This window comes from Suricata suricatta, chromosome 6 (assembly GCF_006229205.1).
Source record: "Suricata suricatta isolate VVHF042 chromosome 6, meerkat_22Aug2017_6uvM2_HiC, whole genome shotgun sequence".
NCBI lineage: Eukaryota > Metazoa > Chordata > Mammalia > Carnivora > Herpestidae > Suricata > Suricata suricatta.
The window spans coordinates 65,635,213-65,659,977 of record NC_043705.1 but is presented as its reverse complement, the minus strand read 5'-3'; the positions used below and the strand labels follow the sequence as shown (position 1 = coordinate 65,659,977).

The 24,765-nt window shown below is 34.9% G+C and overlaps 1 protein-coding gene across 1 annotated transcript in view; it reads right to left on the bottom strand.

Annotated features, from left to right (window-relative positions):
• ADGRV1 (adhesion G protein-coupled receptor V1) overlaps positions 1 to 24,765 on the bottom strand; it is a 506,381-nt gene that overhangs the window by 162,014 nt on the left and 319,602 nt on the right. Inside the window, exon 85 of the mRNA XM_029942597.1 lies at positions 16,656 to 16,834. Coding sequence (XP_029798457.1) covers positions 16,656 to 16,834 — 179 coding nt within the window. The remainder of the gene's footprint in view (positions 1 to 16,655; positions 16,835 to 24,765) is intronic.

Below are 24,765 nucleotides of genomic sequence, written 5' to 3'. Positions count from 1 at the left end.
GGGAAGAAAAATTAGACAAAAATAGAGAGGGAGACAAACCGTAAGAGACTCTTAAATACAGAGAACAAACTAAGGGTTGATGGAGAGGTATTGGGTGGTTGGTATTAAAGAAGAACACTTGTTGTGATGAGCACTGTTGTGTTGTGTGTAAGTGGTGAATCACTAAACTCTACTCGGGAAACCATGATTACACCATATGTTAACTAACTTATTTAAATTATAAAGAAAATGGGGACAGGGAAGAACTTAAATGTCAAATGCTGGGCCTGGTAAACATGATGTGACATATCCTATCATGAGAAAGATCCTGTGATACCAGTAAAAAATGCATAGGAAATTCTAATAATGTAACATTAAGTGAAATAAGGAGATAGAACTATGTAATCCTGTTTGTATTATAAAAACAAAAATATATAAATCAGGATATAAACAGAAACATATCAACAATTAGAAGTGCTAATATAGGAATAATGGAGGTATAACTGATTTTTATTTTTTAAATTATATTTCTAAGTTTTTCATAGTTTCTAAAATAAACATTGATTAATTTTATAATAAGAAATTTTTAAAAAAAAGGAAATAGCAGGCAGATATCCGTGCTCTGAGAAGTTACAAAGTAAAAAATACAACCTGAAAATCAACTGTCAGAACACTTTTAAAGCCAGGAACGGTTTTCTTAGGTTGTACCAAGTATCCTGTTTGACACACTGTTTATATTTGTGGGCATTTCCTTTTTCATTAGAATTATCTTCAACAGAACTTCCGCTATAAATAACTGATTTGTTTCCTGAACTAATACACACTCGGTCGTTTGTGGTTATATAAACTTTTTCAGTTTTTCAAGTGAGAATTTTTGAGATATTGCAAAATACCTTGTAATACAAAATATCTGAAAATAAAAGCTGACCACGTTTTGCATTTGATCCCTAAAATCTTTAAAGGAAATAAGCAAGATAAAATACAATTTTAGGGGGTCCTGGGAGGCTCATTCGGTTAAGCATTTGACTTCAAGCTCAGGTCATGATCTCATGGTTCATGAGTTCGAGCCCTGTGTTGGGCTTTCTACTGACAGCTCAGAACCTGAAGCCTGCTTTGGATTCTGCTTCTCTCTCTTTCTGCCCCTCCCTCATCTCTCATTTTCTCTCTCTCTTTAAAAAGTAAATAAACATTAAAAGAAAATTTTTAAAAACACTATTTCACAAACATCTCTATCAATATAACTCTATCTCCTACAGTCTTATCATTACCTCTTTCCTAATACTTTATTTGGCTTGATATTTCAAATGTCCAAGTTCTTAGCACTTTGCATTGATTAGTAATCTTTGGTCTTCCTGATTCTGCCTCTAGTTAATAAATTAGGATGAATAAAGACTGAGGTTCCCGTGGCAACGCACCTTCACCATTCTGACCCTGAGTAAATCACTTTAAATGCTCTCAACGTGTTAACTGTACTATTATTGTGCTTGGAAAATTTAATTAGCACACAAATAATTCTCTGAAATGACCTGATATCACACAGAAACTCATCTCCTACATTAAAATGTGAAATTTCCTAAAAAATGAATAGGAGAATGATGTGGTAATAGAGAAATAAAAATTCAAGGGAGACAAAAGGAATAACCCTAATATAGCCAACTTCATCTTTAAAAAAATAAAAAGAGAAAACAAACACTTCAAATTATTAGGAAACATGAACAATCAGACAAATTAATGCAGGGAGATGAACAAGCAGCTGACAAAAGAAAAATGCTAAAGAAAGCTATGCAAAGATATGTAAATGAGACTGTGTACTTAGTATAATGTCTGGCATATAATAAAATAAGCTATGAAAACATACTAATTGTTAAAAAATAAAAATTTGAAAATAGATTTTTTATAAAATTTCACATTGGCAAACAATGAAAAAAACTAACGATACCCGGAATTGGCAAGAAGGTGGGCAACAGACTCTGTTATAATTTGTTATATGAGTGCCAAAAGGCATATCCATGTTAGAAAACACTCTGGTAATATATTTTAAAGTACAAAATTATGTATCTGTCCTTTAAATGAGCTATTCCATTGCTTAAAATTCATCCTATGGAAAATATTAACCCAAGTATAGCAAATATTATACTTTACAAAAATACATTACAACAGTGTTACAAAAAAACCCCCAACTAGACATAGTTCAGAAGTCTACCAGTAGAGGGCTGGTGAAATAAACAGAACATTATAGGACAAATATGATTAATATATACTGACATAGAAAACTGTCACATAAAAAGTAAACTGCAAAATAGTACATATGGTATCCTGTTTTTGTTGTCAATGTGTATATATGTGTGTGTGAGTGTGTGCATTTACATAGAAAAAAGTTAAAACACACACACACACCAGAGGCTCACTTGGGTGGTTCAGCTGGTTGAGCATCTGTCTCAGGTCATAATCTTATGGTATGTGGGTTCATGCCTTGTGTCAGGCTCTGCGCTAATATCCCAGAATCTGGTTGGGATTCTCTATCTTCCTCTCTCTCTGTCCCTCCCCTGCTCTCTCTCTCTCTCTCAATCTCTCTCTCTCCCAAAATAAATTTTAAAAACATTAAATATATAGCAATTTATCTTTGTGAGAAGTTATAAGTAATGTTACACATTAATATACTGATGTTATTTTAGTAAGTATTAAGACTTGGAAAGAGCCATTACTGATACTAATGAAGTCAGCATAAATAAAAATATTTACATGACACTTTTCTCTGAGAATAATTTTAGAATAAGCCTGTCTGCTTCTGGATATAGAAGAATATAGTTCTTCACCTTTCAACAAAAATGAGACTATTTTTCAAAACTTGTGGCCTGGCCAAAAATGATTCCCTGGAACTCAAATGGATACTTAATCATTTTCTTCAGATTATATTCACATTTAGATAAACTTAAAAAAAATTTTTTTAATGTTTATTTACTTTTAAGAGAGAGAAAGAGAGTGCAAGAGCACAAGCAGGGGAGGGGCAGAGAGAAAGGGAGACATAGAATCTGAAGCAGGCTCCAGGCTCTGTCAGCACAGAGTGTGATGTGGGGCTCAAACTCACGAACCATGAGATCATGACATGAGGGGCAGTCAGATGCTTAACCAACAGAGCCACCAGACACCCCCGGATAAACTTTAAAAATACCTGCTATGGACTGAATGTTTTTTGTCTGCCACAAAATTCCTATGTTGAAACCCTAACCCTCTATGTGATGTATTTGGAGGTGGAGCCTTTGAGAAGTAATTATTCTTAGACTAGGTCATGAGGGTGGGGCCTCATGGTAAGATTAATGCTTTAATAAAAACAGGAAGCACAGAATCTCTCTGTGCATGTACCCAACAGGGTCACGTGAGGACGAAACCTGCAAGAAGGCTCTCACCAAGAACCTATGTTGGCATTCTCATCTGGACTTCGAGCTTCCAGAACTATAAAAAAATAAATGTTTCTTGTTTAAGACGCCCAGGTATGGTATTCTGTTATATCAGCTAAAACTAAATAAGACAGTACCATAAAAGATGGAAAGTTTTAGTGGTATTTTTCACCTCATTTATGACCAAAACAAAACTCTTTAAGTCAGGCTGATAAAAGCATCTGAGTTCCAGAAATACTGAAGAGTGTACTGCAGTCTTAATGTCAAAGATGCAAAAGAAAATGACAAAAATAATTTAAATATAGTATCAGAATATTTTGAGTTAATATAATAAGCAACCCTTTAAGAGTTTATAGGGTCAATAATATTTAGGCAGGCTTATCTGATAGGTTACATGTAATTATTACTTCATATAAGACACACATTCACGGACTGATAAACGAGGCTTTCACAAATTGACTCCTCTTGTGTGCCAAACACCGCACATTCACATGCATTTTTTTTACATGCATTATCTCAATCAATCCACATCACAGTTCTATGACACAGGTTTTATCTACTCCACAGATGGAGAACTTCAAGCTCTTAGAGGGCAACCTGTGTAGGGTCACAGAGTCAGCATACAGCAGAGTCTGTATTTGAGTCCTTGTCCATCTACCTCCAAAGCTGCTCTTTCCACTGCACTCTAATAAAAAAAAAAAAAATCTACAGACACATTTCCTGACATATTTAGTATAGTGAGTTTGCTAAAGTATACTTTTTTAGGTTCCAACATTTCAGTACTTGGGTTTTCTAGAGTTAAGCATATTTACTTAATACCGGAATGCTTGAATACTAAAATTAAGACTCAGAAGCTGATTATTAGTAAGCATAGCAACCTTCAAGGCAGTTTAACTTGTTTGAGTTTCACACCCTGGTCTCTTGTTTCATGTGGCCTTGAAATATAACAGCTCACATTCCTGGCACAGTCTTGTAGCCACTAGGGGAGAAATTTGGGTGGAAGAATTCAGCGTCACTCTTTGAAAGCTTCATTTCTGATGAAAGCCCCAACTTGCAAGGGTATCTCTGTATTTGACCTGTCTCAGAGTCCAGCCAGAAACTCTGTTCCTTGGGTAGAGAGTAAGAATTAGGGGGGTAAAAGGGAAGTGGGTTGTTCATTAAAAACAATGCAAAGCAAGTGATTTAACTTCATGGCTGCCTGAACTAGTGAATACCAGTTGGGGCAAACAGACAAACCAAAACACTTGTAAGAAAAGCTGGGTATAAGATGTCCACAGAGGCTTTGGAGAGGTCCAATATATTCCTTAGAATTTAGAAATCCACATGCATGCCTAGGACTGTGCCCAAGCTCAGGAAAGACCTGAGAAGACCTTAGGCTCTCTCACTACTGGTTGACCTTGAGGATCTACATAAGTATGAAGGATGTAAGGGTAGTTGTCAACTGCCTGATGGAGTGTTTAAGTCATGTTCTAAGATGCACATAGAACCACTTGGCAAAGAGTGGGATATTTCTTGGTTCCAGGTTTTTAAGGAAATATCTGTCAATCAATCAATCATTAATCACTAAACTAACAAAACACAGATCAGTGGCCACTCTGAGAATATTTATAGAATTTAGTTTTATACATTTAGAGAATTAGTTCATAAAACTCAATAAACAAAGAACTACTTTTGTAATGAGCAGAAACAGCAAACCCCAAAGAAAATGGAGAATATAATTTTCAGATTTTCTACATTATATTATTTAGAATATCCAGTTTTATGTAAAAATTACAAGACGTGCAAAGAAATAAGAAGGTAGGGTCTGTATATGGGGATGGGGGAAGCAAGCAATAGCTACCATCACTGAGGAAAACCAGATGTTAAATCTACTGGATAAAGACTTTAAATTAACTATTTAAAATATGTTCAAATAATAAAGGAAACCATGTCTAAAGAACTAAATGAATGTGTAAGAATGATGTCTCACCAAATAAAGAATACCAATACAGAGAAAGAAATTGCTAAAAACACAACAACAACAACAACAACAAAAAACCAAAAACAGAAATTTTAGAGTTAAAATGTATAATAACTAAAATGAAAATTTCATTAGAAAGGCTCAACAGCAGTTTTGAGCAGATAGAAGAAAGAATCAGTACATATGAATATAGGTCAGTTGAGATTATCAAGTCTGAGCAACAGAAAGAAAAACAATGAAGAAAAATCAACATAATCTCAGAGCTCATGCAACATCATCAAGCTTATCAACAAATGAATACTAAGTGTCTCAAGAAAGGGACAGAAAGAATATTTGGAGAAACAATAGCCAAAACCTCCTCAAATATGATGAAAAACATTAATCTACACATTAAGCTCAACAAACTCTAATTAGGAGAAACCAGCGAGAACCATATCCAGACATATCATAATTAAACTACTGAAAGACAAAGATAAGGAGAGAATCTTGAAAGCAGCAAGTTAAATCATATGACTCAACAATTCCACTTTTAGGTATAATATCCAAGAGAACTGAAAACATGTTGACACACAAAGACTTGTTCTTTAATACTGTGTGCCATTTTTGCAAAAAAAAAAAAATGCATACCTCCATCTAATTATGGGATAATATTAAATAAAACCAAGTTTGGAGACATTCTATAAAATGGCTGACCAGGACGTATCAAAAATAAAAACAAGGGAAGACAGAAGAACTGTCAGATTTCAGGAGACAAAGAAACATAATCACTGAATGACATGTGGAATCCAGAATTGGATTTTGGAACAGAAAAAGGCACTGTGAAGAAAACTGGGAAACTCTGAGAAAAGTTTGCCATTTAGTGTAGAATCAAGAGCCAGACTATTAATGCTTAATCAACTGAAACACCTACGCACCCCATGAGGACATATTTGAACTAATCAGAAATGTTTAGCTCAAAAAAAAACCAAAAAAACCAAAAACTGTAACAAACTTAAGGATTACATTGAAAATATTAGGTTATTTTTTTATTTCTTGTTTGTTTTTCAGTATGAACTCTGTAATCAGACACTGAGAATCTAAAAGATTTTTACTCTATGTGAAAAAGCCCTGGGAGGAAATATATACTTTTTCACAGATGAATTCAGCTATAAAGTGAATGAACATTTGTCTGCAATGCTGTAAAGATTACTCAAGGATAGCACTGGGACTGGATTCAGTGCTTTATGAAGTTCTTTTTTGTCCATGTTCCACCTTTCCAGGGACTAAGAAGCCATGAGGATGTAACTCAAGGCACCAGGCAGAATTTTTCTCAGAGAGATAAAGCAGTAGTCACGAAAGCTCAGGTTGTTGCTAGGAGAGAGAAAGCTAACACAAGATAAGGGAATGAGATAAGATTAGTGGAATAAGTTGTTAATCAGTACCATAAAAAGTCAAATAAACTGAATATTTGGTTTAAGAAGTTCAAGATACTTTGAACAGGGGTTTGAATCATGTTTTTGAGGACTTTATTAAGGCAAACTGGATATTTTCAATTCTGTGATTCTATTATTTTAAAGGAAAGCATACTTCCAATACCTCTTTATTTTGGAGCTCTGAATAATGGAAAGCATTAGTCTAAAGCAGCTGCTCTACGTTCATATATTTTGTGTGGGTGTGTGTGTGTATACACCCATGTATAATAATACACCCCCACCTAAACAAATTTATGAAGAGATCCTGATAATACACCTCCTTCATAGATTAATGGCAATGTTCTCTAATCTTAGACAATAAGTAAACAGGCTCTCTATATTTATAAACATTTTTTTCATGATTCTCTTTTTAATTTAATAAATTAGTTAAATAAATAAATAATTAAAATAAATTTAATTTAATAAAAATAAAAACTCTCATGTGATATACTTCCAATAGAGCACTATTACTTCTGCTTAGTTCTAACTTAGAGCATACAGATTTGTCCTCTTTATTCACATCAATTTCTCCTAATATAGCTAACTAAATTAGATTGTTTTCAGAGGATTGAGGAATATATATATGTATATATATATATATGTATATGTATATACATTTTATAGTTTATTGTCAAGTTGGTTTCCATTTATAAAATAGATAATGCAGTTCAGGATCAGGATAATCAGAAGAGGTTATAATTAAGATTTGTTAAAAAAAAGATTTATTAAAAGTATCAAGAGTAAAATATGCTAAAATACTAAGAAACTGAAATACTAAAAAATTAAGAATATAATTAATTTTAAAATTAAGTCATGCATTTTTTCATTATGAACAAGTTCTTAGCTTAAATAGATGAAAATTCACTTAGGCCTTTGCACATAATGGTTATTCTATAGGTATATGCTGATTTTTTAAAGTTTGAATTCATATGAATAGCAAGCAAGAAAGAAAAAAAGCAAGTGTTTGGAAGTAAAAACCAACCTGTCATCCTTATTGTGTCGGTTTTACTGTTACTGACATTTATTGATGTGTCAGGTCTTGCAGTTGAAAGGTAGGAGTATTGAGACAAGAAAGTCTTCACTGTCCTTTTCCCTCTATGGCATGTGTCTGACACTCACTCTCAGTCACTCTATTCTTCCCCAGCCACAGAGCTGTGGACTCAAATTAATTTTTTTTTATCTTTTTAGGGAAAATTCTCAGGGCTATACTCTTTTTGCTTCCACCCTGGCTCTTGATTCAGTTCCATATTCTCTTCCCTGTGCACTTTGCATGATCAGGCTAAAGATTTCTCTTTAACTTGTTTCTCTTTTCTCAAGCAGCCTAGAAGTGAATCCTAGAAAAACAGGTGCGTACTTCCAAGGATACTCTATAGACTACTCAGTAGAAACTACCTCTGGCTACTCTCTATAGAATTACTTCTGGTGACTTTATTTTATTTCAGTACTGTTCAATTACAAGATAAAAAGCTGGAAAGTTTTCTAGCACTAATTTCAAAGAGTGATTAGATGTCTTGAAGTAAATGTTAAAAGTATAGGAGCCATCTTTTGTTAATTTTGAGTATAGTGATTCCTCATAGAGTCATAACTTCATCTGGCTCAGTGACAAAGGAGCAATAACAAGTCAATACCAGATTTTTACTTTACCGACAAAGGCAAATTAAAAATTTTATAGTCTCCGTAGGACCTTTCTCCAGATTATGTTATGTGATTTAAACCTAGATTAAAAAATCCATTAGTCTTGGTAAATTACAATTTCACCTTTTATGTATGTATAAGAAAATATTTTTTTAGAAGATACCACAGTTCTCACGTAGTCTTTAAAGTGTTGAGATACAGTATTATTTGGTGACTTCCAAGTATTTTAGATGTATTCTGAAAATCATATTATCATGTAAAATTTTATTATATGTATATTACTGTATAGAGAAAGCATGAAAGTTCTCTAAACCCTCTTTTGTATACATTTAGCTTGGGTTGTTAAGGCTTTTCTTTTTTCGGTTCAGATATTTATATTAAAGAGCAAATTATGCTCTGCATCCTTCAAAACTTTGGTAACTTTTACCATATGTTACCAGTTATTAGTCACTTATCTCCAGTATGAATTTCAATGAACATACCTGACATAGTCAAGTGTTCAAAATATAGTATGGTTGCTAAATCATAGGATTTATAAAAGGTTCTGAGTCTATGAAGGCTATATATAAGAGGTAGTATTTTAATCTGAAACTAGGTACTCTACAGTATCTAGATATTATAAAAAATAGATATTTTCTAGGCAGAGAAAAACAAAGAAAACCCTTTGAGACACAAAAGATAAATTCAGAGGTAAAGGCACAAGAGACTATTGGAAATATCAAATGATACAGTTACAAAGGTAATTGGGGAGGATGAGTGTGAGGGATGCTAAATGAAGCTCGTTCAACAGGTTAGTGTCCACTATGGACACCCAATTAGTCCATGAACTTGAAGGTAATGAAAAGCAACTGTTGGGTTTTATGCATCAGAGTTATATAATCATTTCTATATTTCAGAATTTAGTGGATGGATTAACAAAGGAAGAAATTAGAGATGGAAACACAAGTGAGGAGGCAACCCAACAGACCAGACAAAGATGACAGAAGTGAACTGAAGAGATGGTGATGAAATAAGAGATGAAGATGAAAATGAGAAGTACATTAGGAAGACATGTGGGAGTTAGGCTAGAAAATAATTTGTGACTAATAGCACATGAAGTGTAAGAAAAAAGAAGTAGAAAAACTCGTAGGTTCACAGCTTGGGTACCTGAGTGGATGGTGGAACTTTCCTAGGAAATACAGGCCAAAGCACACATTTACAAGATCAGTTTTGAACTTACTAAATATAAGATAGCTAGGTGCCATTCTGGTAGAGATGTTTATTGGAGTTCTAATCAGATAATATAGGTTCCTAAACAAACTCAACTTTTCCAAAACACATTATAATAAACCTATGAAAAATCAAAGACAAGGAATCTTAAAAGCAGAGACAGAAAAAGGAACATCCCCCCACCCCAATACTATCAGTGGGTTTCTCAGCAGAAACCTTCCAGGCCAGAAAAGAGTGAGTGGTATGACATATTCAAAGTGCTGGAAGCAAAAAAATGTGCTAATCAAGAATACCCTATCTGGCAAAATTATTCTTCAGAAATGAAGGAGAAATAATGACTTTCCCACACAGATAAAAGCTGAAGGATTTTATCATCACTAGACCCGCTCTATGAGAAAGGGTGAAAAGAGGGGCATCTGGGTAGCTCAGGTGGTGGAGCATCTGGCTCTTGATTTGGGCTCAAGTGATGATCTCACAGTCATGAGATCAAGCCCTGTGTTGCTGTGGGCTGTGAGCTGAGTGTGGAGCCAGCTTAAGATTCTCTCTCTCTCCCTTTGCCCCTCTCCCCTGCTTGCATGTGTGCACTGTCTCTTTCTAAAATGAGAGACAAAAAAGAAGAAAAAGGGAAAAGAAAAGGGGAAAGGAGTTCTTCAGGCTGAAATGAAAGGATGCTAACTGGTTACCTGAAAACGTAAAAATGTACAATCTACTAGTAAAGGTAACTATACAGTCAAATCCAGAATTTTCAATAATGTATTATCACTGTATGTATGATAATCATATAACTCTAGTATGAAGGTTAAGAAAAAAAAGCATTGAAAGTAACTACAGCTACATTAAATTTTAAATGAAAACACAATTTAAAACAAGGTAAGTTGTAACATCAAAACATAAAAGGAGGGGTAAAGTGGAAGGGTAGAGTTTGTGTATGTGATTGAAGTTCAAGTTGTTAAAATAAAATAGTTATATCTAGATGAGGTTTTATGTAAGCCTCATTGTACCCATAAAACAAAAACCTACAGTAGATATACAAAGATACAAAGATATACAGAGTAGGGAATCAAAGCATACCATTAAGGAAAATCATTAATTAATAAAAGAAGACAGCAAGGAAAGAAGAAAGGAATATGGGAATTACAAAACAGCCAGAAGACAATTAATGAGATTGAAATAGTGAGGTTTTATATATCAATAAATACTCTAAATATAAATGAACTCAATTCTCCAATTAAAAGGTAGAGTGGCTGATTGGATTAATAAAACAAGATCTGGGGTGCCTGTGTAGCTCAGTTAAGCATCTGACTCTTGATTTCAGCTCAGATAATGATCTCATGGTTTGTGAGTTTGAGCCCCCATCTAGCTCTGTGTGGACAATGCGCTGCCTGCTTGGGAGAATCTCTCTCCTCTCTCTTTTCCCTTCCTCCACTCATGCTTGGACCTGCTCTTTGTCTCTTTTTCTCAGAATAAATAAATAAACTTAACATTAAAAAAGACAAGATCTCGGGGTGCCTGGGTGGCTCAGTTAGTTAAGCATCCAACCAGCTCAGGTCACAATTCGCAGTCCATGAGTTCAACTCCTGTGTCAGGCTCTCTGTTGACAGCTCAGAACCTGGAGCCTGCTTTGGATTCTGCGTCTCCCACTCTCTCTGCCCCTCCCCTACTTTCTCTCATTCTCTCTCTGTCTCTCTCTCGAAATGAAGAAACATTAAAAAAAAACCTCTCACAATATCTAATGATATGGTGCCTATAAAAGAATCACTTCAGCCCCAGGGACATACATAGGCTCACAGTAAAAAAGTGAAAAAGATATTCCATCAAGTGGGAACCAAAAGTGGGCAGAGGTGGCTATACTTATATCAGACAAAATAAACTTCAACTCAAAATGTATAACAAGTGATAAAGCCATGATATAATAATAAAGGATCAGTTCATCAAGACGGTATATAACAATCATAAATACTTACCTAATGTCAGGATACCCAAATATATAAGAAAATATTAAAACACGTGAAGGAAGAAATAAACCACAATAGGATAATAGGGAACTTCAATATTCCGTTTTCAATAATGGTTTGATCATCCAGTATGAAAATCAATAAAGAAATGTTGGACTTGAACTATAGTTTAGATTAAATGGACCTAGGGGTGTCTGGGTGGCTCAGTTGGTTAAGCGTCTGACTTCGGCTCAAGTCATGATCTCACAGTTCATGGGTTCGACTCCTGCATTGGGCTCTGTGCTGACAGCTCAGAGCCTGGAGCCTGTCTTCAGATTCTGTGTCTCCCTCTCTCTCTGACCCTCCCCTGCTCACGCTTCCTCACTCTCCCTCTCTCTCTTTCAAAAAATAAATAAAACATTAAAAAATATTTTAATAAAAAAAATAAATGGACCTAAAGACATATACAGAACATTCAATCCAATAGTAGCAATATATACATTTTTGTCATGTGCACATAGAACATTCTCCAGAATAGATCATATATTAGGCTACAAAACAAGTCTCAACAAATTTAAGACTGAAAGCATAACAAATATCTTTTCCAACCACAATGATATGAAACTAGAAATCAGTAACAGGAAGAAAACTGGAAAATTCACAAGTATGTGGAAATTAAACATACTCCTGAACAACAAATGGGTAAGAAGAAATCAAAAGGGAAATAAAAAAATGTCCTGGAAAAAAAAAATGGAAACACAACATACCAAAACAGTTATAAGATGATTTTATAGTGATAAATGCCAACATTAGGAAAAAAGAAAGGTGTCAAATTAACAACCGAACAAATTAACAACACCTCAAGGAACTAGCAGAAAAGAACAAACCAAGCCCAAAGATAGCAGAAGAAAGTAAATAATAAAGATCACAGAATGTTGGTGGGAATGTAAACTGGCACAGCCACTAAAGAAAACAGTGTGGAAGTTCCTCAAAGAATTAAACAGAACTATCATATAATTCAGCAATCACAACTCTGGGTATACATCCAAAGAAAATGAAATTTGGTTCTTGAAGCGAGATCTGCATTTTCTTTGCAGTGTTATTCGCGATAATTAATCTATGGAAACAACCTAAGTGTCTGTCTATAGATGAATGGACAAAGAAAATGTGATGTGTATATACATAACACACACACACACACAGTTTTTATATCCGTGCAACAGAATATTATTCAGCCATGAGAAAAAGAAAATCCTGCCATTTACAACACAGATAGACCCTAAGGGCATTAGAGATAGAGAAAGACAAATACTGTATGATCTCACTTATATGAGAAATCTAAAAAAGCCAAATTCATAAAAACAGAGGGTAGAGTGTTGGTTGCCATGGGCTGCAGTTGGGCAAATGGGGAGATGCTGGTCAAAAGGTACAACTTTCAGTTAAAAGATGAATAAGTTCTGGGGATTCAATGTACTGCATAATGACTACAGTGAACAATAGTGTATTATATGATAGAAAGTTGCTAAGAGAATAAATCTTAAATGTTTTTATCACACATGTTTAAAAAGGTAATTATGTGAGATGATGGAAGTATGAACTAACCCGACTGTAGTAGTCACTTTGCAAGTGATGTATCAAATCATCACCTTAAGTTACACAATAATATATGCCCTCTGTACCTCGAGGAAACCCAGGAAAAAATTTAAAAATTAATAAAATAAGTGCATAGTGCCTGGCATACAGTAAGAAAAAAAAAAGCAAATAAGGAAAGAAAAAGTAAATAAATCAGATAAAACCCAAAAAGTAAAAGTAATAAAAAGATGAGTATAGAAATTGATGAAGTTAAAATGAAACTGACAACAAATGCATAATAGAGATTATCCACTAGTCAAAAGCTAGATTGGGGAAAAAAATAATATTAACAAATTATCAGCAAGACTGATCAAGAGAGAAAAAAAGTAATAAAAGACACAAATTATAAGTATCAAGAATGAAAAAAGATTATTTATTACAGATTCTACAAACATTAAAAAATTATAATACCAACGTGAAATGAAAACATTTATAGAAAAAAGATTTACCAAAATGACACAATAAGAACTAGATACAGAAAATATGAATAGTTCCATATATTTTCAAGAAAATAATCTGTAGTCACAACTGTTCCTATAAGGCACCTGGGTGGATCAGTCGGTTGGTTAAGCATCTGACTTTGACTCAGGTTATGATCTCATGTTTACAAGTTCAAGTCCCACATTTTATGAGCTCAAATCCCTCACTGGGTGAACTTGAGTCCTGTTTTGGTCAGCCCCACTTCTCTCTCTCTCTCTCTTTCTCTCTCTCTCTCTCTCTCTCTGTCTGGTCCTTGCTGACTTGTGCCCTCTCCCTCAAAAAATAAAAAATAAAATCTTCCTGTAAAGAAAACTCAAGGCCTAGCTAGCTTCATGTGTACAGTCTTCTAAAATACTAAGGAAGAAGGGTGTGCTGGCTGGCTCGGACAGTAGAGCATTCAACTCTTAATCTTGGGGTCATGAGTTTAAGCCCCATGTTGGGTACAGAGCTTACTTAAAAAATAAATACCGAGGAAGAAATAACACCAAACTTGAAAACATTTCCAGCTAATAGGAGAAGAGAGATCACTTCCTACCTGTTTTATAAAATGATTATAATCTTGGTTCCAAAATTGGACAAAAAAAAAAATAACAACTGGTATAACTGGTATATATGATGCATTAGAGAAAATTCTTCAAAAAAGAAATTTTGTTACTGTGAAGTAACTACTATGCAGCAGATGAACTACTTTTTCACCTAACCACAAATCTTAGGATTACCGCTAGAGAAAAGTTCTTACACGATGTTGTAAGTACAAAATATTTTACATAAATCATAGCATAATTTGTATCCTTATATTGAAATCAAAGTGATAAAGAAAACACAGAATTAAAAATAAACCATAACAAATTTACTTAGGGATGATTTAGGAATTCTATGTGAATGGAGGATCAGGGTAACCTATAAGAGTTACAAAAGTTAGTCACTTTTGGTCTAATAATCCCTAATATATGAAAACCAGGTAGAGGTTACTGTATTTTGCATTTTACTTATAATTAAGCCAATAATAAAAAACTTTCTGCCAAAGCCCCAGAAGGCAAATATTTTAACAGTCAGTTGACTTGGACATTCTTGTATAATAGTGTATTTCTCTCTTTAAATTTTGTTTAATAGTTTATTTATTTTTGAGAGAAAGAAGAGCTTTTACTAATGTTAGAATGACAGAGGAAGACACAGAATCTGAAGCAGGCTCCAGGCTCTGAGCTGTCAACACAGAGCCCGATGTAGGGTTCAAACTCGTGAACCATGGGCCATGACCTGAGCAAAAGTTGGATGCTTAACCAACGAGCCACCCAGGTGCCCTTATTTTCCTCTTTAAAAATCCTTTTAGAAGCACCAAGAGAGTTCCTCCTAATTAATATCACTTTTATCAGGCCCCGTTTACCAAGGCTGGGTGGGTACAGCATTAATGCTAAAACTGCAGCCAAGTAAGTCCTGTGTTGCCAGGAAGCTCACGAAAGGGAAGGGCAGCTGGCAGCCAGGGCTTGTCTCATGGTTGCTTTGTATTTGACAAAGAATCATGCTGAACTTCTGAAATTAATCCCGGCTGCCCAAGATTTAAATTAATGTCACGGGTAACGAAATGTCACAACATAATTTTGAAAAAACAATAATTCCTTCCAAGAAGATTAGGCTTTTAGAATTTTATAGGCACAAAATACATTATAATTAGCTACAAGGTCATCAGTATGAGGGAATCTTACTGAATCTCAATAAAAAATGATGTGTATTACAGAGCTAGTTTCCTTGGTTGAATGTAGTGGCTGTGTGTGTGTGTGTGTGTGTGTGTGTGTGTGTGATTGCCCATTTGTGAAATACACTTACATACCTCAATAACAAGTATTTATTAATTATTAATGGATGGTTGTAACTGATCAGGGGCAATAATGATATTGAAATGACTTCTGCTTATATGGTACTTTTCCTTTTAAAGATTTTTCACATCTATTAACTAATTTTTATCTTCACAATATCCTGTGAGATAATTAGGTAATGCTGTCTTCATAACACTGTGAATAAGCTATTCTTTCTTATTTAGAAATGTTACTTTTCCCTTCTAATCCTCATTACACCAAGAAAGCTGATTAAGCTTTATTATTACAAAGGTTTTTTTTTTTCAGTTTATTGATTTTGAGAGAGAAAGAGAGAGTGCAAGTGGGGAAGGGGCAGAGAGAGGGAGAGACACAATTTTAAGCAGGCTCCACACTATCAGTGCAGACCTAGACATGAAGCTTGAACTCCAGAATTGAGAGATCATGACCCAAGCCAGGATCAAATGGGATGCTTAACCGACTAGGCCACCCAGGAACCCCTACATGGTTCTTGTACGTGGAGCCAATAAAAGGGGCAGAGTGGTCCTCAAAGCCCCTTTAGAATTAAGGCACGTGTATTATGTGTATATACGTTTACAGATTTGCTACATTTTAAGTAAGAATATATAAGAAGGTCCTAGTTGATCCTAGTTGATCCTCTTTCCTGTGTACTTTTGCATACATTTTCCACTCATTCTGATACAGTCTTTTGGTATTTAAGGATGTTATGGATGGCAGTGACTGTCATCCTCTTCCATCCCTCCATTCCAAATAAATACCAGACTCCTTACATGATATGCCATACTCCATATTTTTCACTGATTCTATTCTTTATCAAAATTTTCATAGTTCCCTGATTTCACTAGGTATTTTTGTCTCAATCTAATAAACTAAATTATGCTAAAGTACAAGTTACTGTGAACCTTCTAACAACGACTCACCTGAGAAAAGGGCATCCATCAAGGGAACTGGAAAGTTAACAGTTTCTTACTTAAAGGGCTAATTAGAGGAAGCAGAGATTCAGACAATCTGGGAGGAACACAAGGTTTTCCTGGTATTACTCCTTTAGTCATACCACTTTATCAACTGTTTCACCATCTACTACAGAGCTGTCTGAGTACAAAAAAGCTACAAAGGTGAAATGAGGTCGGCCTGGGTGTACTTACAGGTCACCATGGATGAGTCCGTAGATCTGTGGCATGCTCTGATGATAGGCCCCTCTCAAAATGACTATGAGGAGAATCACCACAAAAGCTGGAAGCCCCCAGCTCAGAAGGAAAAAGAGCAGATATCGTCTCTCTGAGTGTTCATCGTTCATCACCAGTACGTACCAGAAATTCACAGACTGAGGAAGGAAACAGAATATAAAATGAACAGGTTCTGGTCTAACGTCACAGGACACAGCCTTACTACTGACCAACAAAGGGCTGGCGTTAACTTAATAATTATTTTTTATTTGGTTTTTAGTTGGTTCACACATTCATTCTTTCATACACCTAAGAAATTCAGGATACCTCCTAAATCTTGGAACCCTGAGAAATATTTATTGTACTTTTTATTTTCCTTAGTTTGCTTTGATTTATTCTGTCACAATCATCTGTGATTGTTCTGTGAATGTGCCTTGAAGAAACCACACACTGATATTCAAACCTACTTCTCATGTGAACAACTTCATGATGATAATGAAGCAAACAGCCCAACTGTTCCAGACTTTTGGACAATTTTTATTACAACCTTATATGACAGCGTAGGACACCTTTCCAGGGAATGTGTATATAATTGTGAAGATAGCCCCAAGTCAGTTCCCAGCAGGAGACACAGATGACTAAACAGAAAATGACTCCACAAAGAAAAAAGTACGATGATGGGGTAGTTTTTGTAGCTGTTTTTCTTTCTCAGTTTACCCTCTCTTTTGCATTCATTTACCTGACAAATATTTATTGAGTGCTTACTAAAGTCCAGTGACTGGTCTAGACACAGGGGATATAGTAATGAAAGGGATAGGGGAGGTATTTGCTTTCTGGTATGTTGGTTTCCAAACAAGTGGGAAAGAAATATTAATATTTTAATATATTTTATATTTATATCATATTTTACATCCACTATTTCTTGTTAATATCAAAAATATAAAAGGGTTAAGCATATAGACAGTCAGGAGGATGAGAGGCACATCAGATAAACAGACTACGAAAACAAAATGTTCTTATTGGCTCCAAAGCCCATGCTTTAGCTCCCACATCTAAGCCCAATTTGGAACTTGTATATTCTGCCTTCTAATATTCTCTTCCCATTAGGGCACTTATGTTTAATTACCATTTAGTATAGCAACAACACTGAATGTCATTTGTATTTCACACAATGATACTTCTTTACTAGATAAATCCTCCTTCTTGGTTTCATCTAGTGGAAAAAGTGTAAGCATAAATTACATATATACACCTACATATCTACATATATATTTACATGTACATCAGAGGGATAACCGGTAGCAAGCAACAATAATCCCATAGCCTCCATCTCCTTATGTATACAATGAAGTTATTACACAGATTCAATGAGATATTATGTATAAAGTGCTGAACACAGTCACCATTGCAAAACATTACCAACATGCTTAAAACTCCTATTAGGATGTCAGGCAGTGTGAAAGACAGACGATAAACAGTCTAAGACCAAAAGTAGGCTGTGATACAATGGAAGCTCTTTCTATGGGATAAATAAGCATGGCTAAAATGTTCATGGGAAGGCTTTCAGGTGCTGTTTACGGAGGCTTCCAAGTAAGATTCTATCTGGACCAAATCAGCCTTGAGGGATTAGTACTGATTGGCCTAAGCCAGGAAAAAAATAAAAATGTTTGGTTACTTGGAGATTTTTGTCTCTGAATTTTATTTCCTGTCAGCACTCTGTATCTTTATGTATATCTGAGTATGTCTGTAATTATGGAGCATGTTTTGAGTTGTTGCTTATGTAAATTTGTTCTAACTTCTTTTTAAAATCATTGGGTCCAACAGGGTTTTCTCCCTTCTTTCCATAATTAGTACTAGGACACGCACCCAAGTAAGTGGGACTGTATTAAGTATCTGACGCTGAGTTGATCAAACAGCCTGTTACAGAGTGAAAATTCAGGCAAAATAAGGAAGATTAGCCATTTCCCAAATAAAAGTGTTAATTATTTGTTTTAATTAGAGGTTTGTGTGTATCCATGTAAGATGGTAACTCAGTGGGATGGTTGGTGAAAGAATCAGAAAAAAGAGCGTGTTAATTGACTTCTAAGTTGATTCATCATGATAGAGATTGGAATATTTAAAAAATGTCTGCATTAATAAAGATGGGCATTAGTTCGATCAGTTACAATCACCCAACTTTTTGGCAACTGTCTGACCTTTACCAGAGGCTCAGATAAGACTGACACAAGCATAAGTGTTAGATTTTCACACGCATGGCTTCTGCTCCAAAGAGCTCAAGGCAGTGCTGATGAACAGTCCAACAGTATAAGCTCCTACAGTCACAACTTTTTGTTGACTTAAAAGAACAACAACAAACCTTCCCCTCCTAAAAAAAATCCAAATACTGAATTGTACTTAGGACAATATTTCCCATTGTAAGTTTTGTTTTGTTTTCTTCTTTTTGCTATAGAATTGAGATACTATGTAATGAAATGATGTTTAATTATCTTAGAATTAGGATAAGGCTCAAACATGAAATCTATGTTGATTAGCTAACTTCAAGTTTTATTTGAATTTTAACATTAAAGGTTTTTTTAATGTTTATTTTTGAGAAAGAGATAGAGACAGAGTGCGAACAAGGAAGGGGCAGAGAGAGAGGGAGACACAGAATCTGAAGCAAGCTCAGACAGCCTAGAGCCTGACATGGGGCTCGAAATCACAGACTGCGAGATCATGACCTGAGCTGAAATCAGATGCTTAACTGACTGAGCCACCCAGGCGCCCCAGGATATTTTCATATAGTGTGGTAGAAAAACTATGGGGTACACCTAGGTCATGAGTTCTTCTCAGAACCCTATCTTCCCACTAATCACTCTACCCCAAAATACGTGGAGTGGATTCATGACTCTGTCCTTCCATTCATAGCTGATTTGATCTGGGGGAGAAGACTGACCCAGGCTGGGTCCATGATGAATCACTGAATTTCTTGAAATTGAGCTGGTCAGCTGAAAAAAGAGGACATATGAACTTTAGTGGTAGGTAGAGGGAAGAGCACAGTGAAGAGAGAAAGTGTTTTCTCAGAGAAGAGACAAAGTTCTTGGGTTCAGTGAGTTATCCTACATGCTTATTATTCCTTTTATGATTTAAATGTTTCCTTAAGGTAGTTCAATTTAGTTTTTCTTTGTTCTTTAAAAGAAAAAAAGGATAATGAACGAGATATATATTGCTATTCAAAAGCAGTGGGATTAAAATCACCACTTACTACCATTCCTTGAACAGAGAAGCCAGTGGAGCACTGACTACATTCTTTTCCTTATAATCACGGTTCCTCTTTTGTAATCTAAGGTAAGAGTGTTTAAAGGCCAATATGTTTGTATAATAATTTCATGTTGAGATTCACAGCATATGCGATCTGTGTGCCTTGGTGTCTGTCTGATAATCCAGTATCAGAACTAGAAAAATTTTGAGAGCTCACTGCAAGTTAAAGGGTGTCATTCTCACCCAAACATGCTTCAGGTGGACTGAGCATGGCCTTACTGTTCACTGTCCATGCGTCATTTTTCCTACCAAACACTGTGAACTAAAAATTTCCATAGTTTGGTCTCTATTTATGTTTCTACATCTAAGCTTTAAAATTTTATTAGAACCATCTTAGGGGCCATCTCAAAACATCATCACTATGTAGTCATATTTTTAGCCAAAATGTTACTATCCTCCAATTTAACCAACTACATACACTAATCTAACTTGACTATTCTTCTTAACACACAGCCTACAGACTCCTAGCATCAGTGTAATATAGGGTATAGGCAAGCCCCAAATGATTCAAAACTATTTTCAGCCTTAGGAACCCAATAGACACTTTGAAAGGGACAATTAAATAAAATGTTTTGCAGTGTCCAAGAATCAGTGATGTTACCACAGTCACATTTTTAATGTCACCTCTAGACACTGCTGTATTTGAATTACTACTTTCTCAGGGAGCCTGGGTGGCTCAGTCGGTTAAGCATCTGACTTCAGCTCAGGTCACGATCTCATAGTTCCTGGGTTAGAGCCCTGCATTGAATTCTCTGCTGACAGTTTGGACGCTGCAGCCTGCTTTGGATTCTGTGTCTCCCTCTCTTTCTCTGCCCTTCTTGCACTCACACTCTGTCTCTCTCTCTCTCTAAAAAAATAAATAAACATTAAAAAACTTTTTGAACTACCATCTTCTCATTTCTGTCAATGCTCACCAGTGAAGGACGCTGTATCTGAATTTGCACACTTATCAAAATGACTAGCATTTCAAGATTCCCTAGATGACTGAAACTGGAGAGCACTTCATTAAAAGCCTATTTTAATAAATTTAAAGAAAGTTACTTACTGATATTTGTGAAAGTTTCCTGTCATTAAAAACAATGCACAGAAATACAGGAAATGAGACTTTGCAGAGGTGCAAAAACACACTTAAAAAATAAACTTTCAGGTAAATAATGAATAATATAAATAATGACTTGAAACTATTTGAAAAGACATGATGATTTAGTGACTTGATTTGAGTTTTGACATGCTTCTGCATGGATAAGCTGTATGTTTTTGGCCAACATTATTTGGTTCCTCTGGGTTTCAGTTTCCTCCTCAGGTAAAGGGACACGTTAAACCATGTTACTAGCAATTTCCTGACTCATACTTTGTGATTGAATAATTATAGAAATCACAATTCCTTAAATCAAAACACTAATGGTCTGGATGCTCAGACTGTGGATTTTAGAAGTAATACTGACTTTACAGATCATCTTACCACACATACCCTCTTATTTAGAGATGAGGAAGCAAGGGCAATGAGAGAAAAGAACAGCTTTTTCATATTTTGGTTAGTTATAGATGGGAGTAGAAAACAAGTCGAAAACTCCTTTGAAGACTGATTAAGATTTATTTCCATAAAGCCTTACATAAATATTGACAGCATTTTTCACACAAGAGCTTTTTTTCCCCTCTCATGTCTCCTACACACTTTCTATGCCTGTGGAGATTATCCTTTCTCTTTTCCTCTCCACTTTCTTGCTAACACTAAATGAGAATTTACAAAGGTGTATCAGCAGATAAATTGATCAAACGTGACTGTGACCGGTGGTAGGTTAATTTTTGTATACCTCAGAGTATATGGTAAAATGCTTTGCATATAGTTTTTATTGAGAAATACCAAACAAATGAAGATTTGAATAATTTGAGTTAATAAGTTTTGTTGAATTCAACAACAATTTTATAATTTGGTTTAGTTACTGAGTTGACACAGTTATATACTATCTTTCCAGGAAAGATTTTTGGGAGGCTTGAAAATTTTAATTCATTTAATTGAACTCCTTGTGAAGAGGGTCAAAGTTAACTGGTGCAAACTTTAAAATGTTAAATGCAGTTGTTTATGAGAGGAAGAATGGAACCAATATTTACTAATTGAATAATAAATGTAGACCTCACTTTTAACTATATCTCATTTAATCAAAATGAAAGTTTTCCTAACTTTTATTATAGTTTTTTTCTTTTTTTAACACAGAGGAGGAAGCTGAGGATAGAAGAAGTATATTTCCTAAAATTAGTAACTGTGTGTCTCTAAGTATAGTTACTTAACATTCTTATCCAGACATGTCTCTTAATTTTTATAGGGACATTTTCAGTGACTATTACTACTATTTTCCAATGTCCACATAGGAAAAATGAAGACTTACCTTGTTGATTATCATAGGTCATAATTATGCTTTCATATGCTCCATAAACACAAACTCATTCATTTACTCCTATAATATATATTAATATGATGGATATTAGATGTGTAAAATATAAAGGTGAAATGCTTTCTCTTATTTTATTAAAGTTAAAAGTAGGCCGCCTGAACCTCATGTATTTGTATGCTATGTGGCATAAGACTGGTATCGAGGCTGTCTTTTAATAACCCGTTATTAACTCTGTCACCAGAAACCTTGGAGTGATTTATAATATCAAGTTTAGTCAGAGATCATGGATGCTATTAATTGTGTCATTATCATATGTTCTTAGTCTTTTATTTCAGAGAAGAGTCTAAGAAATGTTACCACATGTCCTTGCTAAAGTCGGCCTCCCTCTTTCTTAGCAATTTTGCATGAAATAAATTGCAAGGCTTTTTGAGAACTGGAGAATTCAGTATTTCCTGGGTATATCATTTTTATCTTGGTGATTACCAGTCTGTTGTCCTTAATACCTTTGATGTCCCCCCAAATTAAATCAATAACAAGGGAAAAACATGGCTAGTTTTAGCATCTTCCTTCTTGTTGCTATGCCCTGGAACTAAGTAGCCTTTCTGCCAAGGAATAAATAAAATGCATATTTGCCTCTTCATAGCCTTTTTTTACAGAAAAATTAAGGCACAAGTACAATTGTTGAATGATATCTAACTTTACCCTGCCATTTAAAAAAATATGTTTTTGGGGGCACCTGGGTGACTCAGTTAGTTAATGGTCCAACTTTGGCTCAGGTTGTCATCTCACAGTTAGTGGGTTCAAGCCCCGCATCGGGCTTGCAGCTGCCAGTCTGCCAGCGCAGAGCCCTCTTTAGATCCTCTGTCCCCCTTTCTCTCTGCCCCTTCCCAGCTCACGCTCTCAAATAAGCTTTAGTTTTAAAATAAAACGTTACACTATTTCCCTAAGCATGAAATAAAAAAACTGTAAGGGAAATCTAAAGTTTGGATATTGATCATATATTAAGTAGACTGCTATATGATTTGGTGACAGGAAATGATCATAAAACTAGGCCAAATGAATATACAGAAAAATTAAGTTTCTATTTACACATATTATAAACTAATACTCAAAAATTTATTTTCTTCATGGATTAACTCATGGTTTGGCAGTTTATCTCACAATACATTTCATGTAAATGTTAATAGTAAAGGTAGAGTATCATGTCATCAGCGAAAAGTGAAAGTTTGACGTCTTCTTTTCCAACTCTAATGTCTTTTATTTCCTTTTGTTGTCTGATTGCTGATGGTAGGACTTTCAGCACTATGTTAAACAAGAGTGGTGAGAGTGGACATCCCTGTCGTGTTCCTGATCTCAGGAGGAAAGCTCGTAGATTTTCCCCATTGAGGATGATATTAGCTGTGGGCTTTTCATAAACGGCTTTTATAATGTTTAGGTAAGTCCCTTCCATTCCCACTTTTTCAAGGGTTTTTATTTAAAAAGGGTGCTGTATTTTGTCAAATGCTTTTTCTGTATCTATTGACAGGATCTTATGGTTTTTATTTTTTCTTTTGTTAATGTGATGTATCACATTGTTGGATTTGCCAATATTGAACCAGCCCTGTAACCCAGGAATGAATCCCACTTGATCATGATGGATAATTTTTTTTATATGCTGCTGAATTCAATTTGCCAGTATCTTGTTCGGTGTTTTTGCATCTGTATTCATTAAGAATATTGGTCTGTAGTTCTCTTTTTTTGTTGGGTCTCTATTTGGTTTGGGATTCAAGGTGATGCTGGCTTCGTAGAATGAGTTTGGAAGTTTTCCTTCTATTTCTATTTTTTGGAATAGTTTTAGAAGAATAGGTATTAACTCTGCTTTAAATGTCTGGTAGAATTCCCCTGGAAATCCATCTGGATCAAGGCTCTTATTCATTGGGAGATTTTTGATAACAGATTCGATTTCTTCACGGGTTATCAGTCTATTCATGCTTTCTATCTCTTCCTGTTTGAATTTTTGTAGTGCATGTGCATTTGGAAAACCTGATTGACTCCACCAGAAGCCTTCTAGAACTGATCAATGAATTCAGTAAAGTGGCAGGGTACAAAATCAATGTACAGAAATCGGTTGCATTCCTATATACCAATAATGAAGCAGCAGAAAGAGATATTAAGAAGCTGATCCCGTTCACAATTGCATGAAAAACCATAAAATATCTAGGAGTAAACCTAACCAAGGATGTAAAAAAACCTATATGATGAAAACTATAGAAAACTTATGAAAGAGATTGAAGAAGACACCAAGAAATGCAAAAACATTCCATGCTCATGGATTGGAAGAATAAAGATTGTGAAGATGTCATTACTACCCAAAGCAATCTACATCTTCAATGCAATCCCCATCAAAATTGCACCAGCAT